At 42.3% G+C, this 26,805-nt stretch overlaps 2 protein-coding genes across 2 annotated transcripts in view; one reads left to right on the forward strand and one right to left on the reverse strand.

Moving 5' to 3' along the window:
• Nucleotides 1-421, forward strand: part of PTPN2 (protein tyrosine phosphatase non-receptor type 2) — a 119,566-nt gene extending 119,145 nt beyond the window's left edge. The window contains exon 10 of the mRNA XM_068234699.1: nt 59-421. Coding sequence (XP_068090800.1) covers nt 59-80 — 22 coding nt within the window. The 3' untranslated portion in view covers nt 81-421. The remainder of the gene's footprint in view (nt 1-58) is intronic.
• Nucleotides 422-11,316: 10,895 nt separating this feature from the next.
• Nucleotides 11,317-26,777, reverse strand: PSMG2 (proteasome assembly chaperone 2). The gene is made up of 7 exons (XM_068237133.1): nt 26,669-26,777; nt 24,723-24,894; nt 21,363-21,421; nt 18,197-18,315; nt 15,564-15,737; nt 14,460-14,580; nt 11,317-11,510 (listed from the first exon to the last, which is right to left on the reverse strand). The coding sequence occupies exons 1-7, from the start codon at nt 26,723-26,725 to the stop codon at nt 11,427-11,429; spliced, it is 786 nt and encodes a 261-aa protein (XP_068093234.1). The 5' UTR covers nt 26,726-26,777; the 3' UTR covers nt 11,317-11,426.
• Between the last annotated feature and the right edge of the window lie 28 nt (nt 26,778-26,805).

Consider the following 26,805-nt stretch of genomic DNA (forward strand, 5'->3'; position numbering starts at 1 on the left):
TTTTATTTTTTATTTTCGTACATTACTGAATTGGTTATTTTGTTTTGCATTATCATAGGCCAAGGCTCCTCGATACCTAAACCTGTGCGGCTTGTGATTGTTCTACAGCAAATACACTGCAAGTCCACTGACATACTAAGCGAGACATGAACCCTCTTCAGGAGAAAACGTGAGGTTCATTCATAGGCGGACCTCGTCATTACGTTACCTGTTTACTGCGTAAACGTCTCCAGCCAGGGGGTAAAGGACATCACCAGCATGAGAAATTGCAGACCAAGTTCACATCATGTATTGTCGAGTGTTTTCTAATGCATGTAATCGAGAATCAATGTAAGATACATTAGCAAAGTACTTTGTATCATTCTGCCATTTACATTGTATTTTTATACTTTTTGGCAGCATTAAATATTTTTTTAATTGATACTGTTTTTTTTTATTTATTGGGGCTAATTAACACTGTCTACATCTTACAGATAGGGACTGCTACACTTTCCATGTAGTTCCAGCTATAGCTTACAGCTTATCTTAGCATACTTTAGTTACCACACTGTGGAAAGCAGATATTGGGTGGTTGTTGCTTTTCCCCCCTCAAGGCAACCACTTTCATTCTGCATTTTAGGAATTAGAATTTGTAATAGAAAAGGGGGTGTTTTGGCCTATTTTTTTATGCTAATTTACAGTATATTCAGATTTGTGTAATCTATTTACACTGGTAAAAAAAAGGCTTGCTGTTACATAACGGGCGCTAGGCCAATGGGCGCATGCCACGCACGTATGCACCTGTTCACGACTGCTGCCCAAACAGGCGGGATGCAGGGACAAGGAAATTACATTTGCACAGACTTTAATGAAAAATCTGTGATGCATTAGTGTGTCACATAGATAGCAGTGTGATTCTGTGCGTTAAAGAAAACCTGAACTGAAAATTAAAAGTCAAAATAAACATACACAAGTCATCCTAACCTCCTGTGTAGTCTACTCCTCAATCTATTTTTCCTCTGTTGCGTCCTGCTTGTCCACTGTGATCAATGGAATTCTCCGTCCTCCATTTTGAAAATGGCCATTACCCCATAACAGCTTTCTGCTCAGCACACAGTTAAACTGTAACATCGCCCACTTGAGCCATAGGGAAACATGGACACATCAGTTCTCCTCTCAGCTGTAACTGACAGCAGCTGATATATAATGACAGCAACTGATATTTTTCAGTTCTGACAAAATGTTGTCAGAACTGGAAGGTATCACTGTAAGAAGAAAATGGTGAGCTTTTGAGAGGAACTGATGGCGAGGTAACTGTGTAATGTTCATTTGAAGTTACCTCATGTGTTTATTTTAAATTTTACTCAGTACAGGTTCTCTTTAAGCCTGCGTTGTATCACATGGCCTACATTCACAGTGGGGTGTTTCTATGTCTATACAAGAATTCCCCTATTTCCATGAACCATTCTTCCAGAGAGCCATTCTATTATGTTTGTTACTTTTAATCTCTAGCTACCGGTATATCTCAAACAGTGCTGTACACGATGTATAGTCTTGTCACTTACTGTCCCTCAGAGGAGCTTACAAGCTAATCCCTACCATAGTCGTATGTGTAATGTAGTCTAGGGCCAATTTTTATTTACAAACACAATCGCACACAACTTTTCCTGCACCTTTTTTTTTTTTTCCTGTGAATTAAGATCAGCCCATTTCTTATCAATGCACCCAATTCATGACCCGTCCTACTGCTTTTATATCATGCCTGTATACCAGGAACTCTGGAACTCCAAAGAGGCAGCTTCTAATGTCTGGTCAGTAAGAGAGATGATCACCAAGACACCATTCAGAGTTAATAAAATATATGCAGCTTGAGTTAATATTTATATATTGCTTACAGAAGAATATTTAGATGTTGCTGTCAGAAGAATTCTCTCCTGCTAAAATTGTCTAATCTTTGGACACCTCCCCCACATATGAAGGTTTGAGCCTTTCATAGCCAGGCTTCCTCAACATCCATAGGTGCCATTACTTCAAATTAGTGTCCACATGGTATCTTAATCTGGCCAAAATGTGTCAGTTGTAGTTGCCTGCTTTGACTATACCAGGTATATACTGTATAGTATAGCCATAAGATAGTATTTTTAAGGAGTTTGAATTCCTAAATCCCTCTGTAAGCAACATACAGATATTAACTACTTACAAGTTTATTTTCTGTTTAGGTTTGCATTTTAGAGGCAAATGGATCAGGCTATATTGAAGATGATCTGGGAGAGAATGCTGAGAACTTAAAAGGGGACTGGAGTTAGGAATTCATTCTAAGTGAAACATAGGAAAGCTACCTTTTTATAGCCCTTGGTTAAGGACCAATGTAAATTAAGTGGAGGAAAAAAATGATAGTCTTGCATGGTGGAGTAAAGGCATCTGCATTCTTACTTTTATTAAGTTGGCACTATTTTTTTATTTAATAAAATAAAACAAATGCAAGTAGTAGGTACAATGCGGCACACAGTTACTGAAAGTGTCCTGGGTGCGGAACCAGGATGGTAAGCCAAACCACTATGTGTCATAAGTAGCAAGTCCAGATTAGGTTAGCAGCACACTAGTTAAATTGTCAAAGATTATTTTTATTCCATCAGTTAGTCCATACTGCTAGCTGGTAATTGTTTCAGGGCCCCAAGGAATTCCTTTCTCAAAGCACAGAAGTAGACCATTTACAAATTGTCTACAAGGGGACCTCTTGGGGCCCCGAAACAACTGTCAGCAGTGTGGACTAACTGATGGAATACATGTTGTACCAACTTGGAGGAACTCTTAAAGGAATTCTTTAGGGGGGTCGGGGGAAAATGAGTTGAACTTACCTGGGGCTTCTAATGGTCCCCCGCAAACATCCTGTGCCCGCTCATCCACTCACCGATGCTCCGGTCCACTTCTGGAATTTAAGTCTGAAAACCACTGCACCGTGGTGTCTTGGCTCCCACTGATGTCACCAGGAGTACTGCGGCGGCCCAACGTGGTCTGTGCCTGCACAGTATGCTCCTGGTGACATCAGCAGGACCGAGGACACTGCAATGCAGGCGAAGTCTGAAATTGCAGAAGTGAACCGGAGGCAGGGCCGGAGCATCAGTGAGATGTCTGCGGGGGACCATTAGAAGCCCCGGGTAAGTTCAACTCACTTTCCACCAAAAACACACACACACACTCTCTCTCTCTCTCTCTCTCTCACTCTCTCTCTCTCTCTCTCTCTCTCTCTGTCCAGCTATTGTTGGCACACAAATGAAACTAAAAATCTCACTGTGTGCCACTATAGACTTGATAACATATCTACTGTATGACCGCACATAAGTTAGGTGCTAAGTGGCTGCGACCGCGTGCCAAGATGACCTGTCTTGCAAATGTTGTCCTTGGGCCAGAGTGTGACATGTATGCTCTAACCTGAGATTATTTAACATGCTCGTTTCCAAATGCAGCTTTAGAAATTAAAGAGGAACTGCAAGAAAAGGAAAATTCCTTTTTACAAAACAAAGAAAGAGTGTTGTGTTATGAGATACGCAAAAGAGAAAATAATCATCTTACCCTGTTAGTATGGTGTTAAAAAACCCCAAAAAAGTAAAAATGCCTAATGCAACATGAGGAATCATGTTTACTACTGGCATGCACATCTAGAAGGGTTTTTTATATATTCACTTAGTTGAAGACTTCCCTTTTTTTTTTTTTCCCTTGTATAGATGCCCAAGTTTATCCAGATTGCTTAGGGTCCCGTTTCACACTGAAACACAAATTCCTGCTAATTTGCAACGATTCCATTGCGATTCTCTGAATGAGAACCACAAATGCAATTGCCACAATTTTCAGTGTGAAACAGACTGGTTTTCACACTGTTAGCTTCTGCTAGTCCTCTTTTCTCCATTAGGCTGCTGTGCTGGAGCTGTGTCTGATCATGAATTCTACAGTATTATTGCAGTAAATACATCTTGGCCTTCTCGTGCCACCAACAGAACTTTCTGTTGCTGGCATCAGATTGCTGCTGTGCTGTTTTCGTTTGAGAGCCAATCATAGTGATCAACTCTCATAGGCATCAGTTTGTGAGCTATCTGAAGGGATAGCTCAGTGACAGAGCTGTCCCCAGTACAGTGCTGCGCTAGATCGCAGTGCTTTACAAAAGAAAAATGGCTTTTTTTTTTCTTCAACAGCATGCTCGTGGCTGGCAGACTGATCACTGAGCCCCGCTCTGTTTATTTACGGAAGCTAGAGCGAGCTTCCGTCAAATCTCATGAATCGTGAGATAACGCATCAGTGCCTCCAGGAGGAACTAAGCCACTCTGTGGCCACCTTCCTGCGTTAGGCAGTGGCAGAGTGGTTAAAGGGGCCAGAGCCTGCCATCCCTAATCTGTTAAGGATTGCTATCTCGGCAGGCATACCTCCTACACACTACGAATTGTGATGGTACCCTCCAAACTACCACTGTGCCCACCCCCTCCCTGAGATTGGGTATATTGAAGTTATTTTTGTTAGACTTGGAGGCTGCAATTTGGCACAGATGGAGTTTAGGGGGTTCCCTCCCAATCCTCAAAATTTGATTGCTGAGATATTGGGCCTTAAAGGATAACTGAAGTGAGAGGTATGTGGAGGCTGCTATATGCATTTCCTTTTAAGCAATACCAGTTGCCTGGTTGTCCTGCTGATCCTCTGCCTCTAATGCTTTTAGCCATAGACCCTGAACAAATATGCAGCAGATCAGATTTTTCTGACAGTATTGTCAGATCTGACAAGATTAGCCGCATGCTTGTTTCTGGTGTAATTCAGACACTACTGAAGCCAAATAGATCAGCAGAGCTGCCAGGCAACTGGTATTGTTTAAAAGGAAATCATTATAGCAGCCTCAATATTCTCCCCACTACAGTTGTCCTTTAAACATCAGCAATATGCAAATAAGGAAGAAGCGGCATGTGATGTCATTATCCACAAGACTATGCGTCCAAGGCTGAATTTGACTTAATCCTTGGATTAACATCCCTTAGTGGGAGGGATTTCACCTTTTCAGCTGGATTTTCATTGGCTGCAGGACTTTTATCCTATGTGTTTTCTCTGACAAACGTGCCATCAGCTTCACACTGGTGGGGGGGGGGGGGGGGGGAGTTCATTTCCACCTTACAATTCCTCTTTAACTGGAGTACAGTAACAATTACAACAGATGTGTTAACAGAATATTCAATTGTGGCAAATTTTAAAATGATAAATTATGCACAATACTGAAGGTGAAGCAAGTACAAAAATTGCCCATCTGCCTGTGCATTATATTGTATACTTCACTTTTACTCTAGTAAAACTGACAAGCCAGATTTCAAGTGCTTCCCTAGAGTGATTGATGTGTGTATTGCTTTCCTTCCCATAGCTGTATCCTGTGCCAGTAAGTTTAGCTGTCAGGGAATAGGGTTTTTGTGTAATGCATTTCTGGTTCTTGGTAGTGCTTTACATAACTTCTGTGACAACACTTCTTTCACATCTCTACAACTGGGAAGAGACAAAAACAATGCATGTCTTCTTATCAGAAGGAAGTCTGCTGACCAAACACCACAGGATATACTTTTGTTGAAGTCACAATTTGCTGCTTCAGTAAAGCAATTGTTTCTAGCTAGACCGCAAGAGGGACGTTACTCAGTTTGCTGCGTAAATAGCCCATGTGGTTTTATAAAAAAAAAAAAAGTTTTAGAAAAACTTAACTTGTATATGTGCTGGTATGTTAAAATGCCACGTTTTCAGAACAAAATAATCCATTGTAAAAGAGATGTATCGGTAAACATATCGGTGTCTAGCTTCACATGGAAACAGATATTTTTACACCAAAAGTGTCATGTAATAGATCAAAGGGCACTGATTCAGCCATTAGGTTAACAGTCCATGCACGCTGAAAGCGTCACATTACAGTAGCAGTTAAGTCGCACTGCAGCTGAAAAAGTTGCATGCAGTACAATGCACAGCTGATCAATTTTGGGTGCCAGTTTCCCTCTGTATTTGCGCTTGTCCCCCTTAAAAAGCACAAGCTCCTCAAACTACGTGCACACTATTTTCTTGCAAACTTGAGTTCTCATTTGTTCAAATTAGTACGTCCTGGCGCATGTTGCCGCATAACGCACGGCATCTGTGTGTTGGGTCATAATGCACAATTTTGTCACATTGCAACGTAGTAAGTGTGAGCTGTAAGCAGAAAAAAAGTTTTATTGTGTTAGTTTCAATGCTGCGGCCTATAGATGCATACAGACATTAAACTTTTGATGGCTGAAATCATAGTAATGCCTCTTGCACGCTACATGCAATACTTTTTTTTTTCTTTTTAAGTCTAATCCTATTTGTGATTCCGATTAAAACCACGTACTGCATGCTGCTACATCAGATACAAAAAAAAATGGAATCTGCATGTTGTGTGCAAGATGTCTTAATGATATTATTTCGGCTAACATCACCCATTTTCTGTGCCCATCAAATTCAGGTGACAAGTAATAATATGCTAACCATATTGGCTTATATGCAACTTTGAAACTGGTGCACTCAGATGCAGTTCTGAAAGTCGTATAAAAATATATGCAGTGGGAACGTAGTTATGTTTTTCAACCTGAGCCAATGAAATCTAGAAGCAGTTAGGTGGCTGCTAGCTATTGTGGATTAAACCCACTATATATTTTATTATAAAGGCAGAGACCACACTTTACAAAAATCATGTGTGATTCCATACAATGCAAAGTCACACTCAATGCTTCCCCATTTCATTTGCTGTGTGATCTCCATGCATTTAAAAATTGTATCCTTGCCATATATAATCGCCCTAAGCAAAATTCTGCAGCAAATAGCTCTTTATTGGGATTAAAATAGAGAGGTAGCCATTCAGCAAAAGACACTGATTTAGACGCTCAGTCCTTCTTCAAGCTGTGTTGGCTCTCTCTAAAGTGTGCAATCAAACAGGTTTAAATACTTTGTACAATACAAGGCATGTCATCCAATCACCATGAAGCAGGGATGAGGAGGACCTGATGGAGAACTGCTAGGAAAACAGCCCACACTAAGTACAGCACAGTAAGAATACCTAAAGTCTGCTGGCATGGTGGGTCACATACATATTAAACCATGCATTTAATGTGGAAAACCACAGGCGTTTTTCATGGAGACCGATGTAGGTTCACTGCTATGCCTCACCTCTTCCCTACAACTACACATTGTATTCAACTTTTCCAATAAACACTAAATTCAAAGGGGTGGAATGGTGGTGTGCTTCTTCCATATTCAAAACAATGTACTGTAAGACCACAATAAATCAGCACTACACAGTCCGTGCTTTCCAGAGTTCACAATAGGCTCAATTCACAAAACTCCTCAAATGATATCTCCTAATTTAAAAAAAATAACCTTTCAGCACATTTACAGCAAAATAACAAAGTAAGTTGTTCCTGATTAACTTCATTTCAATATTACTTTTCTTACCTTAACATTTTGCTCTTTTGGAGCTTAAAAATGTAACTTAGATAAGGTGAAAGCTTTGCGAATCATGTCCAATGTATCTGTGCACTCCACCAGTATTGTCCTCCGTGCACCTAACACACCTTGGTATCTGAACGCTGTATTGCAGCAGTGGGTTTGCTTATATCGCCAGTGAGTGCCTCCACCACATCCCAAAGATAAACAACTCACCGTTATGTATTGACCCTTAGGCCCTTTTTACACTTGCTCAGTTCCACTCGTACCAACTGATTAAGTAGAAATGGGGCCTTAAAGGATACATCCAGGAAAAAAAAAAATCCACTTACCTGGGGCTTCTTCCAGCCCCCTGCATCCGTCCTGTGCCCTCGCCGCAGCTCCAGTGGCTCCCGGTTTTCTCTGCTGCAGAAGCAGACCTCACCAGGTCGGCTTTTTCTTTGCTCCACTCATGTCATCAGGGCTGTACTGCACAGGCACGGTGGAGCGCAGAAGCAGCCGACCTGGCGAGGACCAGGAGAAACGGCGAAGGCACAGGACAGCTGCCAGAGGCTGGAGAAAGCCCCAGGTAAGTGGATATTTTTTTTTTTTTTGGGGGGGTTCACTGGACGTAGCCTTTAAAATTATAGGGGTCTGCATCACTTTAAAGTGAACCAGAGACGAAGCACCCTTGTGTATTTTACCATAGAAATCAGTGGGAACATTAGAGAAAACATTTACCATGCTCTCTGTTCCATCCTCACTGCTAAAAGTGTCTGTTATCTAGCTGAGATAAGAATCCCGGACTGAGCATTGATTCTGGCTTTGCTATAATGACTCAGCTATAATGATTCCTGAGCAAAGCCAGCAGGGGGCAGGCTTGGACTTGAAGACAGCAAAGAACACAGTCTCAGCTATAATTATTCTGTAGCAAAGCCAGACCGACTGCTTAGTCGGGATTCTTATCTTAGAGGTGATAACAGGCAAATTAAACAGAGAACAATGTAACAAAGAGCAGATTAGGTGTTTACTGTCATGTTCCCACTGATTTATAAGGTAAAATACATGAGGTTGCTTCATCTCTGGTTCTCTTTAAGGGATGATTAAGAGGCTCCCCTTCTGCCTGTAAGCATCTTCTCAATACCTCTTTACTCTCCTCTGGAAACACTTCCATGAAGATAAAATCAGCAGGAGTTTTATCGATCTCCCCTGCTCTTGGGCTGCCAGACCAGCAACCGTCATGCGCTGCACCACACTATCTCCTATTAGTTTCAGTCCAAAGCTCAGGTGCCCCTGATGAGTCACTTTACGTGATAAAACATGTAGGAGCCAGGTTGGCTTCCGAGTTGGCTTCTGAGCTCCAGCATGCGGCTCACTAGTCACGCTAATGTCATGCGGACTGTACTGTGCAGAACTTCGCAGTAAAGTCCACGATGTCAGTGCGGCTCAGTCGCTCGCGCATGCGCAGTGGGGATCTTGCGCTGGAGGGGACCCTGCGCCAGCATCATTGAGTGGAGCTGCAGCATGGGCACAGGACAGCTGGCAGGGACTGGAGGTAGCCCAAGGTAAGTGGATTTTTTTTATTTTTTAGTGCTCGGATGTGTCCTTTAAGTACAGACGGTAAGTCTAATAGCACCCTCTGCTGGTTAAAACAAATTATCATTCTAGCATTATGTAAATCTATATTTAGTAAAGACATGTTTTTTGTTAGTATATTGCTGTGTTGTGTTTACAAGTCTTGCAGAGTGCCAATTTACACCATGTGACAGCTGCTTTGCTGCCAGAAAGCTGCTTACCGGCATGGAGTCTCAAGCAGCAGCAATTTACAAATGAATTCCTGCCTGATTATTTGCAAACTTCTGTTTTCTGCAGTAAATACAGAGCACAGCGCACTCTCAGAACCCTGTTTGCAGGAAGGAATAGTTGTAAATGGTTGCTGCTACTTGTGAGTGAGTGTGTGTGTGTGTGTATACACGTACACTCTCCTGCTTAATTGAAGCCCGTGTCCCCTGCATTTTCTGCCATATGGGTAACGCTCACATAAGTGTACCTGAGGCATCACAAAGTTAAAGGGGGAAAAAAAATACAAATTAAATACCTAAGAGGAAACCCTTTGAATCCTATAAGGCTTTCCACGCCATCCTCCAGTCCCCCATCACAGAGTGCAGATTCCAGAAGATAACCAACAACGGCTTGTCTGTAGTCACATCAGGGCGTGATCCGCCTTGTTCAGGCACGAGCTCTACTGTACTGCACTTGCTTCAAAAAGCAGCTTTTGGACTTCAATGCAGATGTCATATTGGTGTAAATTAGCACTTCTGCAAAACTAATGTCTTTCCTATTTTTAGGTTATCAGTTATCAGAAACTATAGAAATAAATCACATACCCTCATTTTTCATAATAGAAGACACTTTTTGTTCCCCAAAAGTGGGGGGGGGGGGGGGGAGGGGGGAAGAGAGAGAGAGAGAGAGGGGGGTTGGTGCCACTTATACTCAAGAGTATACAGTAAAGAGTGTTCAGGGAAGCACTGACCAGTCCTGCTGCCGTGCTCCTCTCAGTCTTGGGACATCCAAGTGACCAGATGGAACACGAGTACCGGGGTCATGCATGACATATGCTGCATTTGCACCACCAGGTCACACAGTAACAGGAACCATAAACAGAAAGTCTCGAGGAAGAACGCCTTAACAGGAAGGACAGTGGCATGTGTACAGCTGCAGAGACTGGGGAAGAGGAGCATGGCAGCTGGGGTCCTGGTGTGTGATGGATGGCACCCTCGGATGACCAGAGTATCATAGTGCACAAGGGCCAGATGATCAGCGATGGAGAAGAGCACGGGAGCAGCATCAGGTGAGATCTTCCACTGCAGATATAGGGCTCTATTCATAAAAGGTTACCGCAAGTTTTCCACTCAAAACAGCGGATTTTCCCGTCCATTTAGCAAAGTGGGCATTCATAAAAGCTGTTCCCACATGAAAATCTACAATCCCCCAGCAGAGCGAGAAATTTCCACCTTCTCCAGTGTTTTTCTAGATTTATCTAGAAAAAAGTAACAAAATGGCCATTCATAAAGTTTAGAGGAAGCGGTATGTGGACGGGAAATACCGCTTCCTCTGATTTTGCGGATTACATACAAGTGAATGGGACAGATCTCCCAGAGAGAGCAGTGCACGGAGGGACTCTGCCGGCTGAAGTGTTTCCGCATGCCTTCCGACAGCTTACCGCCAGCTTTCAGTGGGAGATCTCCGCTCTTGCATCGCAGCTGGCAAGATTTTTTTAAATGACCACCCAGAAGTGTAAAACACCGCTGCGGTATTTTACCTCCAGGATTTTTTCCGACTCAGAAGTTTTATGAATAGAGCCCATAGTGTAGTGTCAGTGTAGCTGGTGGGCATCAGGGGTAAGTGTACTGTAGATGGTGGGGGTAGCAGGGGTTAGTGTAGTGTCACTGGGCAGTGCAGCTTAGAGACAGTTTGGGGGAAAAGGTCCATAAGATGCCCCTGCACTATAGACACCAGGTTTAGCATTCCCCCCCCCCCCCCCGATTTTTGCACTCTACATCTAGATGCAACTCATTATTTGAAGCGTCTTATAGTCAGAAAAATAGGGCAATTTACAAAAAAAAGAACAAAAACACTCTCTGGCAATTTGGAATCTATTTCTCATGAATATATGCGGTCTGTTGAGAAATTGATTGCAGTGGATATCCAGTCCAGAAGCTGGAAATGCGTTTATGGCATATTTTGGAGAATGTTCACCAGGCAGTGTTAATGATTCACCAGTTTGGCTTATTTCTAGTATACACCTAAAAACGTATTGCTGGAAAACTAAACTTTAATGGATACTATATGAAAAACTTGCAGAGCCTCCGAAATAATTGCTGATTAGTTCAGTTATAGCCAAGAAAATAAGGTTTTATTTCTTTGCAATGTATATTACAAAAAAAATGCTGCATATTAAGTGCTCATTAAATACCAAAACAAATTTCATTGGATGTTCCAGGTCAGAATAGTGCAGGCGGCAGGCCACTGCCAAATAGTAATCTCCAGGAAACCGGCATCTTCCACTGCGACGTGACATTCTCATTCTGCAAATATCAGATCATGTATGTTAGCATCATATACTATGGCACAGACATGCTCAGATCTGCTCATCAATAATAACTACGAGCAATGCCGGGCTGTCCTGCTGAGCCTCTACCTCTAATACATTCAGCCATACGCCCTGAACAAGCATGCAGATCAGATGTTTTTGACTAACCTTTGACTAATCTAGCCTGACTAGATTAGCTGCCTGCTTGTTTCAGGTCTGATTCAGACCCTACTGATGCCAGAATGATTAGCACGACTGCCAGGCAACTGGTGTTGCTTAAACTGAACTCAATAATGCTTCAGGTTCTCTTTAACAAAACAAAAAAAACAACAACACACTAAGAAAGAAAAAACCTATAAGGTTTTAAAGAACAAATCAAAATACCTACTCCAATTCCTACTCAGTAAAAACACACACACACACACACACACAGTAACCAGTCAGTGGGGCTGTCTGGCTGCAGAGGGGCTTGTGTTTTATTTAAGACTGAACGTGTGAGCAAGTGGCTACCAGGCCATTAGAATCTATGAAATTGTTGGTACAAGGTAATTTCCTTTACTTGTTTTTCAAAAACGACATTTTGTAGAATAAACTTGAAATAATGTTGTATTAAATGCATATAAACAGCTTCCTGACCTTGGCCATAAATACAATACTGCTGCAGAGGCGTGTAGCTGACTACAATACACTTGCCACTAAGTTTTATACCATTCGCTGCATTTGAGTAGTGACATCTTGCAGCTAAAAGTCTCTGCAATGACACAGCATGACTACACTGACAATTGGAAGGCACTACTGTGAACTTCATGAAATCCAAGAATAAAAATGAGTCCTCAAACTGTTAGGTATGAACTTTAGAGGGAAAAAAAAAATAAGCACACAGAGCAAAGGCGAAGAGATGTATATCACATACTTATGTGTACACACGTATATTACAGTTTAAGGATAGTGGTCCTTTGAGTGGCTGTAATAAGGGCAGGTGCCTGTGATGCCGGGGACACCCAGTCGGCCAAAACGCAATTGTGGTCGGTTTGCGACACAAATCGTCAAACCGAGATGTGATGTGTAATCTCCCTCTGACTAGGAACAGCTGGGAGGTTTGGTCTTAGCTGAGAGAATCCCTGTAACAGCCTGGGGGGAGGTGTTAATTAGCTTAGACAATGCTTGTGTCCAAGAAGAATGTTTACTTTTAATTACCTCAGGGAGATGTCCATAGTCACCAAATGGTGAGCCAGCAAAGGACACTTCCCTCACAGCAGGAGGTCTATTCAAAACCTGCTTTCCCACAGACTCCATGGCATGACAGGGGCAGATGTGAATGCATGTGTTCTATGATTTCTTGTCTGGTATACGGAGACCGTATATCGCACAACTATAAAATTCATATAGTCGTATTCGTTAAAATCTGCCCAACGTGCTGGTATAAAATTCATCACAATAGCCCATCCGGTTGTTGAGGTATGACCCTTCTCAGGATCTGGACCCGCTACCCTAGCCACGTCTGATGTCATATTAATCAGTATTTTATGACAATTAAGAATCTGTTATCCACCTAAATATGACATGTATCGTTTATGAGTTACGGCATTTTATAAGTTTAAACCTAAAAACTCCCAGAGGGATTGAGCTGTCAGTGGTGGGTAATTCAGAGGGGGCAGGTGTTGCCACGCCCCCAAACCAGCTTCATCAAAAGCACATTGCCAGCAGGCGGACCTCAGTCCTCCAAATTCCATCTGTATGAGAGCCTGTCTGCTGCTAGCCAGAGGGCACGTGGTTAGCGGCCATCTTATTTGGACTTTGCTCTGAAACAAAAGAACTTTGCTACTAACTGAACTGAATTGAAACTGAACTTTACAAGTTTTCCCACAAAAGGACATCTTTCCACGAACCTAAGTATTTTATCCTTTTCTTTTCATACTGCGCTACTAATGTCTCAATAATTGTTGCTTTTAATCATGGTCTATATATATTAATTATTTATATTGCATTAATAAACCGACGCTATCGTCAGTTGTTTGTTCAGCTACCCTATTATTCAGCCATACAGAAACTGAACCCAGACTTCTGGAGAGACGCTACTTTTGTTGCTAGCTAGACAGAATAGAGTGTGATTAACCGTTTTTATTTGTAGATCTAGGCTCAGCGAGTGAGCGAGTACCTCTGTCTCAGAAATCAGAGGTGGTGGCAGTTATACCCTGAAATAGTGTGTAATTCGTAATTACCGTAATCCACTGGCTCCCTACTGGTCGTTCTGCTGCCAAAACTCCAGCGGTTTCTGCGCACTGATCGCCACCACAGCTTGCATGGTCTGTGTGCTGAAAACGATTGGAAGGCATTTGCGGTCTGGCCACGAGAGGTCCTGTGACAGTGCCCTTTATGGCAAACATGATTCTGGGCAGCACATGGGTTACCTAGCATTCTTGCCTTACAGCACTAGAGTTCCAGGGTGAATTGCCAGCCATGATGCTAGGTTCATTTAAAAGACAGAGCTGGGTCACACTTGAGCGCTTTTCAGTGCTTTTCTTATTCTATTGAACAAAAATCAAATTGTGGCAAAAAATTACGATCTCAATTCACTATTTGCACTTTGAGTGTGAACAGGCCCACTCATTACTTCCCTACCAAGGAGACATCAGTGTATTCTGTTATGTAGTCAAATAAATCTATTTTTAAAGGAAACCAGAGCCGAGCTGTAATACAAGTTTTATACATACCTGGGGCTTCCTGCCAGAAAGATACATAGAGGGTGCACTTCTCTTGCGCAGACTGGCAGAACTTACGGGACCCGGTACCGGAACTGGAGAAGACTAAGGACGGCGGCGTGGGAGCGATGCGTGCGCATGGGGATGGAGGAAGCCCCAGGTATGTATAAAACTTTTATTACATCTCGGCTCTGGTACACTTTAAGCTACATTAAGCAAGATTGCCAACTAAGGTCACTTACTGGGAGTTCTACCAGATGAAGCCATTTGTTGAGATGACTGAGAAGACTGAAGGCGTCAGGAATGTTGTCTCCCTCGGAGCAGAACTTTAATACAACAGCCATTTTTATGCCTTGTGAAGAGCTGTAAAAAGAGATAATCATTACTAACAACGTTTTCTACCTCTGCTTACATTTAGATTAAGAGATGTGCAAACATTTGGGGGTCTAACAGCTTTGGTTCCCCCAATTCTGTGCACACTCTGTATCTGAAAATGGGGAACCGGAGGGACCCAGAAGACCACAGGCAGCATTAGGAGACTAAAGATTAAGTACACTTGCCCCCCTGATTCAGGGCTACTATAATGTTAGGCATCAAGAACATGGTTACAGGGTTCTCATTGTGAAAGCTTGTTATGGTTGGGCATTAAATATTGTGTTTTTATTACAGGAAAGGTTGACATTAACATCATGAATGGGGTTTTCATTGGGGAGGGGGACAGGAAATGACAGAGAAGGCATTGCTATTAAGATGGCGGCATCAGGAAGGGTGTTTTTGTGAATAAGGAGGGTTAGGCAAACTATGAAGGCAGATTAGCAACGTGCCAACAAAACGGCACAATTACAAATGAGCCTGCACTGCCAAAAGTCAACACCAGTGCCAAATCTGAATACACTGCAGTTTGATCCCTTTACCATAAAGCGGACCTGAACTCAGCACTTCTACTCTGCTCTAAAAGATAGGCAACAGCATAATAACCTTTAAATAAAAACATTTCTTTTTTTACAGCTGATACAAATCCTGCAATAAATCTGCAGCGTGTCTACTTCCTGCTTTCATGGAAGCAGGCATATTGTTATCCTAGCTTTACAAATTAGCTGCTCTGCCGTAGCAGAGGAGATTCCTGAGCGGACATGGCTGAGAAATCAAATTACGACTTGTGATTAGTCACAGACAGAGGGGATTAGACAGGCTCTCTGAATACATACAGGGTGCATGTCTCGGTTTTCCGTCTGTCCTGTGCAAGAGTTCAGGTCTACTTTAAAGTGCTGTGGAAAGGTAAGGACCCTTGCAGAGAAAAGCCTAAACTTTGCAAGAAATGTTAATTAAGACAAATATTTTCTTACCAGTCTTCAAACATGTGTTTTGTAAAACCTCCTCCAGGGACTGACATTTTTTTATCTTCATCATTGACAACGGGATATAAAGAAACGGTCTCCATTTCTTTCCACTCAAGTTCTTTTATCACATCTGACACAAATGGCTGCAGAGCTGGCGTGACTAAATACCGGAAAGGAGTTCTACAAAGACAGATTGACTTTGAGAAACTTTATGTATGATGTAAACTGGAAAATGTGCCGTTATATCTTCACTGCCAATAATAACAGTAATAATAAAACTCACATACACCATTTAGCTCTGTGACGCTGCCCCCTCCCCCAATCAGCACAAATGCAAATTCCATCATGCTTTGTTAGTGCTACGTTTGTGCCCATTTGTTCTGCAAAAATTAAGATTTGTGCCGCTTTTCATTTTGAAGACAATAGCACTTATTATTTCCAAAGCAATACCATCACCCTGCCTCCAAACCTACAGACGTGAAACTGGTATGCTTGGGTAGTGCTGTGCATGTGCTCATTTGTGCTGCAAACATCATCTATCTTTTACAGTTTTTGAGATATTCACATTTTTATAAAGGTCCAAAGTTCACTCAGCCCTTGCGATGTTGTAGGGGGCTGAGTGAACTTTTGACCTTTATAAAAACGTGGATATCTCAAAACTATAGAAAGATAGAAAAAATATGTTTGCAGAATAAAAGAGCACAACCCAAGCATACCAGTTTCATGTCTGTCGGTTGTTGTATGGGGGCTGGGTGATGGTATTGTTTTGGATATAAGTGTGATTATCTTCAAAATGAAAGCAGCACAAATTTTAATTTTTGCAGCACAAATGTAGCACTAACCAAGCATGATGGAAATTTTTATTTGTGCTGCTTGTAGAGGAGGCGGGGGGTGTGGGGGGATGGGGGTAGCAGCTTCACTGAGCTACATTATTTTCAGAAATAAATCACAATTTTACTGATCTACATCAAACTTTCCATGTCAGGATATCCGGCCTAAATTATTTTTCTGCTCATCTCCAACTTTCCTCCACAAATTGAATTTTACTACATGGCCTGTCCCCAATCTTCCTGACATACTAGAGGTGAGGGCGTAATGGAATAACTGGCTTTACTATAGTGTGAAAAGAAGAATAGAACAGTTATTTATAACACTTATTTCCTCCAATGCACAACACAAGTCTGACTCCCAGCCTCCTGTACTGCACGTTTACTTTTCCAGTAAGAGATGGGCATTTAAGATAACCTATTTCTGTTTTAAGAAATACATTGAAAAATTAGAATGTAGGAAATTTTTATTTCTGTCCATGTTACTATAGGAGAGATTCACTCACTTCCTGTTACCCGAGACACCACAGGAAGAATGGAAAAACCTCCAGTTGTAAAGCCAGCAATAATAGCCTGACAATCTGTCCAGTTCTTTCATACTCCATTCCTTGCTAATAGAAAAGTTTTCTGCTGTATTTTGATTCCAAAATTATATCAGAGTTGGGTGTTTCTTTCTTAAAGCGGAATGAAACCCAGCAATTCTTCTTTGCTCTAAAACATTATTTACAGCCTTTATATACTACCAGCATTTTTTTTTTTACTAGAACAGCATTCAAAGGGTCAGGGCCCGTTTCCACTTGAGCGAATCTGCATGCGTTTTCTGCATGCAGATTCGCATAACCAATACAAGTGGATGGGCCTGTTTCCACTTGTCAGAAATCCTATGCAGCTGTGTGCAGGAAAAATCTGCACGGCAGAGCCATCACAATTCGTACACCCCGTTATGAATAAAATGCAAAGTCAGCTCTCAAAGCAAAAAAAGTGTTCTTTGGAAACGTGTAATTTCTAAATGAATAATAATACTTATGCACAAAAGAAAATATGATAACCGTATAGCATATAAAAAGTAGGAAAACATGTTTTTATTGTATATTATGTCAGGGTTTTATACCGCTTTAACCACTTCCGTACCAGCAGTCTCTGGCCCTTTAAGGATGAAATGTAAGGGCCCTTCTCCACTAGGCATGATCTGCTTAAAAAAAGCAGATTGCCGGCATTTTGCCAATCGCTAGTGCACCATGATTTACATGTAAATTGTGACGCGCTTTTCCATTAGCACATTTCGATTTTTCACTAATCGTAATCATCGGGCTGCACGATAATTAGTGTGATCGTGTTTCACTCCGGACTGTTCACATCACAGTCACAGCAAGTGGAAAAATAAACTTTTGCAAACGCTACTGCAATTGCAAGTGGAAAAGGGCCCTAAGAGCTTTCGCCTTGCACCGCTGGGTCCCCAGGTGTGAATCTCGACCAGTACAAAATCTGCATGGAATTTATATGTTCTCCTCGTAGGTTTCCTCTGGGCACTCGTTTTTCTTCCACATCCCATAAATACACAGATAAGTTAACTGGTTCCCCCAATATTGGCGCTAGATTATGATGGATATATAACTGGTAGGGATTAGGTTGTGAGCTCCTCTGAGGAACAGTTAGTAACAAGACTGTATACTCTGTAATGCGTTACTGAAGTTGCCATTGCCATATAAATACAAAATAAGTAAATATTTATAAAAAACATGAAAATATAATAACTGTTTAGAGCTCCCAATGCTAATGGAATCAAGACTGGTCTTCATTGAAGATACATACCCAAAAAGCTGCTGATCATCTCGCTGATATGCATGGCTGCTTGAAAGAAGCACCACTTTGGCAAACACACTCTTCTTAATCCAGGATAATAAAGCTTGCCGGAAACATCTGGATTTTTTCTTTATAGGGAAAGCACAGAAATCTATCAATTCATAATATTGCATGTCCAGGTAATAATAGAAAGCATATTTCCCATCATGTATCCTACAAGGTTGTTTATAGTGCTAGCAGAAAAGCATATACAGTTGCATCTTCATATCTGGCACTATCGCTGCACGAGGCTGGATATGAAGACATGGCTGTATGGCTTGTGCCACATGCAGTGCGATGTTGGGCTCAAATAGGTGAGCTGTCACTGTGGGAGAAGCTAGATTAGTAGCAGCATGTAACACACTGACAGAGGGAGCCAGGAGCAGCATAGCAGACTGAGATAAGGGAAACCAGGAGTGGGAAGGAGGACGGGTGTGTATGAAAGGGACCCAGAAGTAGCACTGGAAGACCCCCCCAGTCTAATGCATGTACGGCAAGAAATTACTTAATCTAAAAAAAAAAATAAAAAAAAAACTGCAGATGTATGTCTATGACTGCAGTCCCACAACCACTAAGGGCCCGTTTCCACTATCGCGAATCCGCATGTGTTGCCCGCATGCGGATTCGCACAGTCAGTACAAGTGGATGGGACTGTTTCCACTTGTGCGTTTCCCCGCACGTTTTTCTGTGCAGAAAAAATCTGCAAGGTAGGGCCCTCAGAATTCGCCTGCGTGTGGAATGCAGGCGAATCGCACGCAATGTATTTAATAGGGAAATCGCATGCGTTTTCCCCATGCGTTTTTTGCCGCGATTTCGCATAGGTATTAATGTTAATTTACACAGGCAGTGACATGGTTGAATTCGCATACAGCCTTACCTATGCGAAATCGCGGCAAAAACCGCATGCGGAATCGCACCCGCATGCGATTTGCCTGCGGTGAATCGCCGGCGATTCCTCAACGCTATAGTGGAAACGGGCCCTAATTCATTAATCAATTAGCAACCTCACCAAGTACCAATATACACCAGACATAGCTGCAAACCAGGGGCGTAACTACAAATCATGAGCAGTTGGGGCCTCTTATAGCTCTGGGGTCGCAGGCATTGCTCCCGTGTAGTTTATGTCCCTGCTGCAAACCTTTGCTTGCTAATAGTATCCTTTTTTTGTTATGATCAGTTTTTATTAAGCAAAAAAGATTGTATACAAACATGAGACAGTTCATTCAGCCAGATTTTCATTTAACAATGAATACAATTAATATATGTCATAATATGGGCCATTAATACTTAAAGAGGTCAAAGCCGGGTTTGCTTGATTACTTAGATGCTCCAGTGATGAAGAATCACAGGGTCACTGCTTGTATATTACGCTTTCTATGATAAACTTTGGTCACACAAAACATTTGTTCCGGATATCTATGCATGTACATGTCTGTCCTTTACAGCTGACCCTGCTTGGGAAATTGCAGTTGGTTGGGGAGGGTTTTTTTGGACCAACTGTTATTGTGCTTAAAGAGGAACTCCAGTGAAAATAATGTAATAAAAAAGTGCTTCATTTTTTACCATAATTATGTATAAATGATTTAGTCAGTGTTTGCTCATTGTAAAATCTTTCCTCTCCCCGATTTACATTCTGACATTTATTACATGGTGACATTTTTACTGTGGGCAGGTTATGTAGCTGCTCCTAGCTGTTTTCGCTGTTAGAGACAGCTGTAACCAGCTATTTCCTGTCTGTGAACCTTGTTACATTGTAACAAACTGCCAAAAGTACCGCGGTCCCAGAGCTTCTTGTGGGAGGGGTTTCAGCACAAAATCAGTCATACAGCGCCCCCTGATGGTCTGTTTGTGAAAAGCATTATATTCCTCATGTAAAAGGGGGTATCAGCTACTGATTGGGATAAAGTTCAATTCTAAGTTGGAGTTTCTCTTTAAAGGGAACCTGAAGCGAGTAAAATTATTTAAAATAAACCCATGATGTAGCTGCAAATGAATATTACATCCTTACCTCGCTGTTAGTTCCTCTCAGAAGCTCACCATTTTCTTCTTACAGTGATCCCTTCCAGTTCTGACAACATTTTGTCAGAACTGAAATATACCAGTTGCTGTCAGTTATACATCAGCAGCTGTCAGTTACAATTGAATGTGCAAGGTAATGTCCAGGTTTCCCTATAGCTCAAGTGGGTGATATTAGTTAAACAGTGTGCTGACCAAAAAGCTGTTATGGGGTAATGGCCATTTTTAAAATGGAGGACAGAGAATTTAATTGATCACAGTGGACAAATGGGACGCAGGAGAGGAGAAAGAGATTGAGGAGTAGACTACAGTACATGAGAATTAAGTATGACCTGTGTATGGTTATTTTGACTTTTTATTTTCAGTTCAGGTTCCCTTTAACTTCAGTGAAAGGCCTCTTTTTTTCTTAACAGGTTTGCACTCCATTGGCTGTATGCAGACTGCTGGGCACACTGTCATTTAAAATAAACATATGACACAAGTATGTCAGTATCTGCATTACTGACCAATAACATTCAAGCAAATCTGCTTTACTGACCAATAACATTCAGGCAAAGGACTCGGGTTCCAACATGCATACTTTTTCCAAATCAGTGAATCCTTAAAGGGAACCCGAGATGGGAATAAAACAAAATATACTTACCTGGGGCTTCCTCAAATCCCCCAATTTAGTCGGTGTCTTAGATTTTGGTCCCTTTTGTAATTGAGTGCGACACCCCTGCTCTAAGTGAAAGCGCATTTACTGAACATTTTTGTTTGCAAGATAAGGAAAACTACACACTTCTAATCAAAAGAAACATAGTTTTGTCCTTGTGGCCAGCCATGTAATTTCAGAAAATGGCCAACTGCCACTAGTTGACATCACATTTGGATATTACTAGACAACTATTCTATTACTGGGCATACCACACTTTTATCAATGATATGGACAATACAGTGGCAGGCCAATAAGCTTCAAGTCTAAAGATGGTCATTGAGATTTAAGGGTTATTTTTTTTGCTTGTATTTACATGCTTTTTTTTGTACCATTAATGTTTTCTGTCAAATCTTAAGGATCATCATGTATGTAACATCATACATCCAGCCCAGTTTGCATTACAAAATGTCATAAAATATTTACCTTTATAAGTGGTGATCTGATCTGAAGAACTGTTAGATTTTTGGATGGCAACGTATAGACTGCAAAGAATAAATGCGCCATTAAAGATGAACAGACAATGTACAAAAAAATATTTAATGCCTATCTGACTTTAAAAGAATATAAAGTACTTATGCATTATCCCATCTGCAGAGTTTGTCAGATTCTTGTTTAAGTTGCTTGCTCCCCTACCAAGATCTAAATCTTCTGGAAAGCTGAGAGTCCTGGCTTTCCATTGCATCATATCCCGAGTCAGTGCAATGCCTCATTCGCAAGTTATGGGGGGTTTGAAAGAGGGGTGTCCCCTGCACTTGTCTGCAGAAAGCACATTGGAATCAAGTCTCCAGCCCAGCCAGTAACACGCACGGCTGGTGCCCACCAAAAACCACTAGCGGATCTGCAAACGCTATAGGTTTTTGGAGCTCTTTTTCAGAGCGATTCTAGGCATGTTTAGAGATTTTCTAAACATTCCTAGCGGTTTTTGGAGATTTTTTGCGTAGCAGATTTTATATTTTGTTACAGTAAAGCTATAACTGAACAGTTTCTGTAACAAAAACACTTGGAAAACGACTCTGATACAGCGTTTTTCAAAGCAGTTTTCCACTTCCCTATACTTAACATTGAGGTCAGAAATTTCAAAAATGCTGCAGGACCCGAATTTGCGTTTGGGGGGGAGAAATCGAGCCGCTTTGGTGTGCATCAGCACATTGACTAACATTAGCCAAGTGGTTTTCCCCCAAAAGCATTTTAACCTTACTGGCGGTAACCCCTGGCCGATTTGCTTAATTTTTTTTTGCTGAACGCAGCTAGCACTTTGCTAGCTGCTTCAGCACCCTGATCGCCGCCACCCCGCGCTCGATCTCCACTATCCGTCGAGCAGCACGGCCCCCCCCCCAGACCCCGTGCGCTGCCTGGCCAATCAGTGCCAGGCAGCGCTGAGGGGTGGATCGGGACTCCCAATGACGTCACTGATGTCGGTAACGTCATCCCGCCCCGTCGCCATGGCGACGGGGGAAGCCCTCCAGGAAATCCCATTCTTTGAACGGGATTTCCTGATCGGAGATCGCCGAAGGCGATCGAAGAAGGCGGGGGGATGCCGCTGAGCAGCGGCTATCATGTAGCGAGCCCTGGGCTCTCTACATGATTTAAAAAAAAAAAAAAAAAAAAAAAAACTGCTGCGCTGCCTCCTGGCGGAATTCATTAGACCGCCAGGAGGGTTAAAAAAAACTCTCAGAACCGCTCTTGGTGTGCAACAGCCCAGAGAGAGGAGACGAGGGGGTATAGCTGGGCTGCTCCTTCTTCCTCTGTAATGAGACCCCTGCAAAAGGAGAAGACCTCCCGGGGGTGCTGCTGATCATCAACGTCGGCTTCGTTTGGTACTTCTGTAATCCCGCTTTCTCCAGCCAAGTGCAGGGGACACCCCTCTTTCAATACCCTTTAACTTGGGAACGGAGCATAACACCGACTCAGGACCTGGTGCAAAGGAAAGCCAGGATTTTCAGCTTTACAAAAATGGTTAGATCTTGGTAGGGGAGCAAACAGAACTTAAACATAAAACATGGGTAGTGTTGACTAGTTTCACACTAGAAAGAATATGGAGGTTGCCATATTTAATTCAAATGTGTTACTTATTTTTCATGGTTAGGTTAGGGAAGGCCTCCTCCACCTCCCTCTCTTCCTAAATTACCATGAAAGCATTGTGAGCATCCATTTCCCACATTCCTGGCTCTCGTACTGTATAGGCAGCCACACATTAACTGATAGCTATCCAACGCGGCAGAAAGATCCCTAGGCTGAAATCGTTTGAAATTATGATCCGTTGGACATGGTAGGGCATAGATTTTAGAATGATCGAATCAGCTGGGAATATCAACGAGTGTGTGGCTACCGTAATCTATTGCATCACCATCTGATCTGGCTTCCTCACTGAGACAAGCATCTGCTAAAACCAGACCCATAGTCCATTCATAGTTAAAATGGGAAGCGAATAATTTAAAGAGAACCTGTAACAAAAAAAAAAAAGTTCCGCTGTAGCTGCAGGCAATCCAGAGCTGGCTCACCCAGCCCCCCCCCCCCCAGTCTTCGGCAATCCAGGCTTGACAAGCTAAATTTATTTACCTTCCCTGGCTCCAGCAGGGGTGCTGTTGCAACTCTCAGCACGGAGAGAGGCGGAAATAGCCGATCTCTGTCGGGTCCACTCTACTACGCAGGCGCAGGAGACTTGCGCCTGCCAGCAGAGCGGCCCGACAACAATCGGCTATTTCCGCCTATCTCCGAGAGGAGAGCCGATAAGGTAAATATTTACATCCCCGCCGTTCGGAGGGCCAGAACGAGACCGCCGTGGGACACAGGAGGACGGGGAAGCCTCATTAGGACCCGGAGGCTTCCCCCTACCGAGGTGAGTACCCCCCAGGGGAACTTTTTTTACATTACAGGTTTTCTTTAAGTTTTCCTCTCAGAGGCTCACTGTAATAGGAACTGTATGAGCCTACAAAAAAAGCTGTAAGGATCTACAACAAAGAATTATAATCAGTGCAATTAATATTACAGACTTGGAGGAAAATGTATTTTGCTCTTAACAAAACTGAGTTTTACTAAATAGCCTGTCGACCGCTCATAACAGCACATATTGGGCTCTATTTACAATCATTTTCCGCATGTGGAAATGCAAATTCCCGACTGAAATAAGACCACCTTGACATCCCAAAAATTTTACACATGGTTATTTACCGCATGCGTAAAATTGTACGCATTATTTTCCTGCATGCGTAAAAAGTGCATTAAAAGTCCACAAAAGTCGTTAATTCCCGCAAACAAATCAAAATTCACAAAGAACAAGGTGAGCATTATTTCTGACTTAATTACAGATTTTATATCACCTACAAGTACTTGGTTATATATGTCGCTCCCCATTGTTTTCAGCCTTAAGCGCTGTGTTTGCTGGACTATAAACAATTTTTTGACAATTTCTTTATGCCATTTTTTTTTTTTTTTTTTATTAAACACATGGTTTCCGCGGGTTTACTATATAATTACGCATGTTCCCCCAATTTTTTTAGGCATTGTTCCCATGTGTGGAAAAATGTTAGTGAATGTGGAAAAAAAATCACTACCGATAATATAGCGGTAAAAAAATTTCTTACTGCATGTGTGATTGTGAATAGAGCCCAATGTCATCAAACTAAGGACACTAGCAAAGCGTAGGCTCTTTGTGCAGCTAGCGGGTACTAAGCCCGACGAAGGCTGCAAGGCCTAAAGCTTTCTTATTATTTTAGTTAGCCAATAAATGGTATCATCCGGATTTAAAACTTCTTGCTTATATATTTCACATTCTGTACTTGCCTTCTGCATTTGTACACAGCTCCTTTGCATTGTCATCATTGGTGGCATAAGGGTTGTTTCCTACCATAGGTACCAAGCAATCTGTGTAGAAGTAGCCAACTTTTGTCATATTTAAAGTGGAAATAATCAAATCGATTGCCAACTGGCCAACATTCCCCACCGACACTGCTGGCTACATTAAAAAAAGAATACAAACAATTTACAGAATTCTTACATCATGTATTACACACACACAGTGAAATAAGATACTTCAAGAGAAAAAGTTCACAGCATGGAAGATCAGATCAGGGAAATATTTGCATCTATAGAATCGAGTGTTTAGGTTGGTCTTTTATCACCCAGGGTCTAAGACTAGATTTCCATTTGTGCGAAAACGGGCTGATTTCTCGGCCACGAATTCGGATGGAATTTGGCAGCCTATGGAACTCTATGCAGAGCATCCAAATTCGTGACCAGGGAAAAATCTGAGGCCCTTCAGCATAAATGCTTGCGTCAACATTTGAATCCCATAGCCGTGCATAGCGCGAGAGGGATTCGGCTTTGAGACACGTCACAGCTGTGCCGGCATCGCGTCTCGCAAGACGCATGCTGCGCACAAGTGGAAATGTGGCCTCAGTCTTAACAATTGAGGGCCCATCAACAAACAAATATTACATTGTTTGAGAATACAAGTGTAAAACAATTTCTTTCAGGGTTCTGAGGGGGGCATACTAATCACATATGTACTAACTAATCTTTTAGCAAGGGCTGCAAACTTCTGTCTTTCAGCCCAATTTAATCCTCTCTTATCTACACAATGATCCCGATCAAATTCACTTTTTTCTTCTAAGTTTTCTTTTAAAGGTGAGTACACACACACTATTATAACAAACGAACAAACGACAGGTCCATCAGACCCCCCTCCCCCCCCCCGGCGGCGCGGTCACTCTGCCGATTGTAGTACGTGAGTACAGGCTGTCGGCTGACTGATAAGTGATCAGTGAAGAGACTGTTGACAGCCTGTACTCACGTACTACTGTCAGCAGAACGCTGATCGGCATCAATTCCTGGGAGAGGAGATCGGAGGAGATCAGCACTGATGCGCGCGCATCCCCACTTCAGTGACAGAGCAGAGCTCTGTAAACAGTCTGCCGGCGGCGATCATTGCCAGCAGATCGTTAGACGGTGAAACCACCACCTATTTACATTGTACAGCACTGCGATCTACCGCAGCACTGTACTGGGGACAACCCTGTCACTTGGCTGTCCCTTGGAGAGGCTCGCCACGCGATCCTCTCTCATAGGCTGATGCCTAGGAGAGAGGATTGCTCTGATTGGTCCTCGGGTGGAGGGGAAGGGAAATAAAAAAAATAGACATTTTTATTAAGAATTTAATCACATTTAAATTAATAATAATAATAAAAAAAAAAGCTTCAGCAGTAATCAGAGCCCACCAACAGAGAGGGGGGAGGATTCATTTGAGTGCTCAGTTATATGGCTCTGCAGCAAGCATAAAAAAAATTGCCTGGTCACTACAGGGGTATAAACCTTAAACCGTACCAGAGCTCAAAATAGTAAAAAGATTTATACATACCTGGCGCTTCCTCCAGCCCCATCCGCTTGGATCACACCACCGTCTTCCGCTGCTTCAGGAGCGATCCAAGAGGATGGGGCTGGAAGAAGCCCCAGGTATGTATAAATCTTTTTACTATATTGAGCTCTGAGTCCCTTTAAACAATACCAGTTGCCTGGCAGGCCTGCTCATCTCTTTAAATGGATCACACACCTGAAATAAACATATAGCTTAAATGTCAGCCTCCACATCCCCCTCAGCTAAAGTGAATCTGAGATGAAAAACCAAGCCCATACACAGGTGGAGGACAACTGGGAACTACGTATAATTTAAGCGGGACAAAAAATGTGATGTGCACAGGTGACAGAAGTACAGTGCCAGGGTCTACTATTACCATCAACAGAGTGCTCTCCGCAGGCGGACACCAATCAGCACCTGTCGGTACAAACATGACTGAGCTCTACTCTGAACACAAGGCTCACATACAAAACATCACCACACAAGCCGCGCACATAATACGTCACCACAGGG

Source organism: Hyperolius riggenbachi, chromosome 5 (genome assembly GCF_040937935.1).
Source record: "Hyperolius riggenbachi isolate aHypRig1 chromosome 5, aHypRig1.pri, whole genome shotgun sequence".
Classification (NCBI taxonomy): domain Eukaryota; kingdom Metazoa; phylum Chordata; class Amphibia; order Anura; family Hyperoliidae; genus Hyperolius; species Hyperolius riggenbachi.

Coding starts and splice junctions, on each gene's coding strand:
- PSMG2 (XM_068237133.1), bottom strand. CDS start 26,725: ATGTTTGTACCGACAGGTGCTGATTGGTGTCCGCCTGCGGAGAGCACT. Junction 15,738..18,196: donor GATGATCAGCAGCTTTTTGG/GTATGTATCTTC, acceptor CTGTCTTTGTAG/AACTCCTTTCCGGTATTTAG. Junction 14,581..15,563: donor AAACACATGTTTGAAGACTG/GTAAGAAAATAT, acceptor CTCTTTTTACAG/CTCTTCACAAGGCATAAAAA.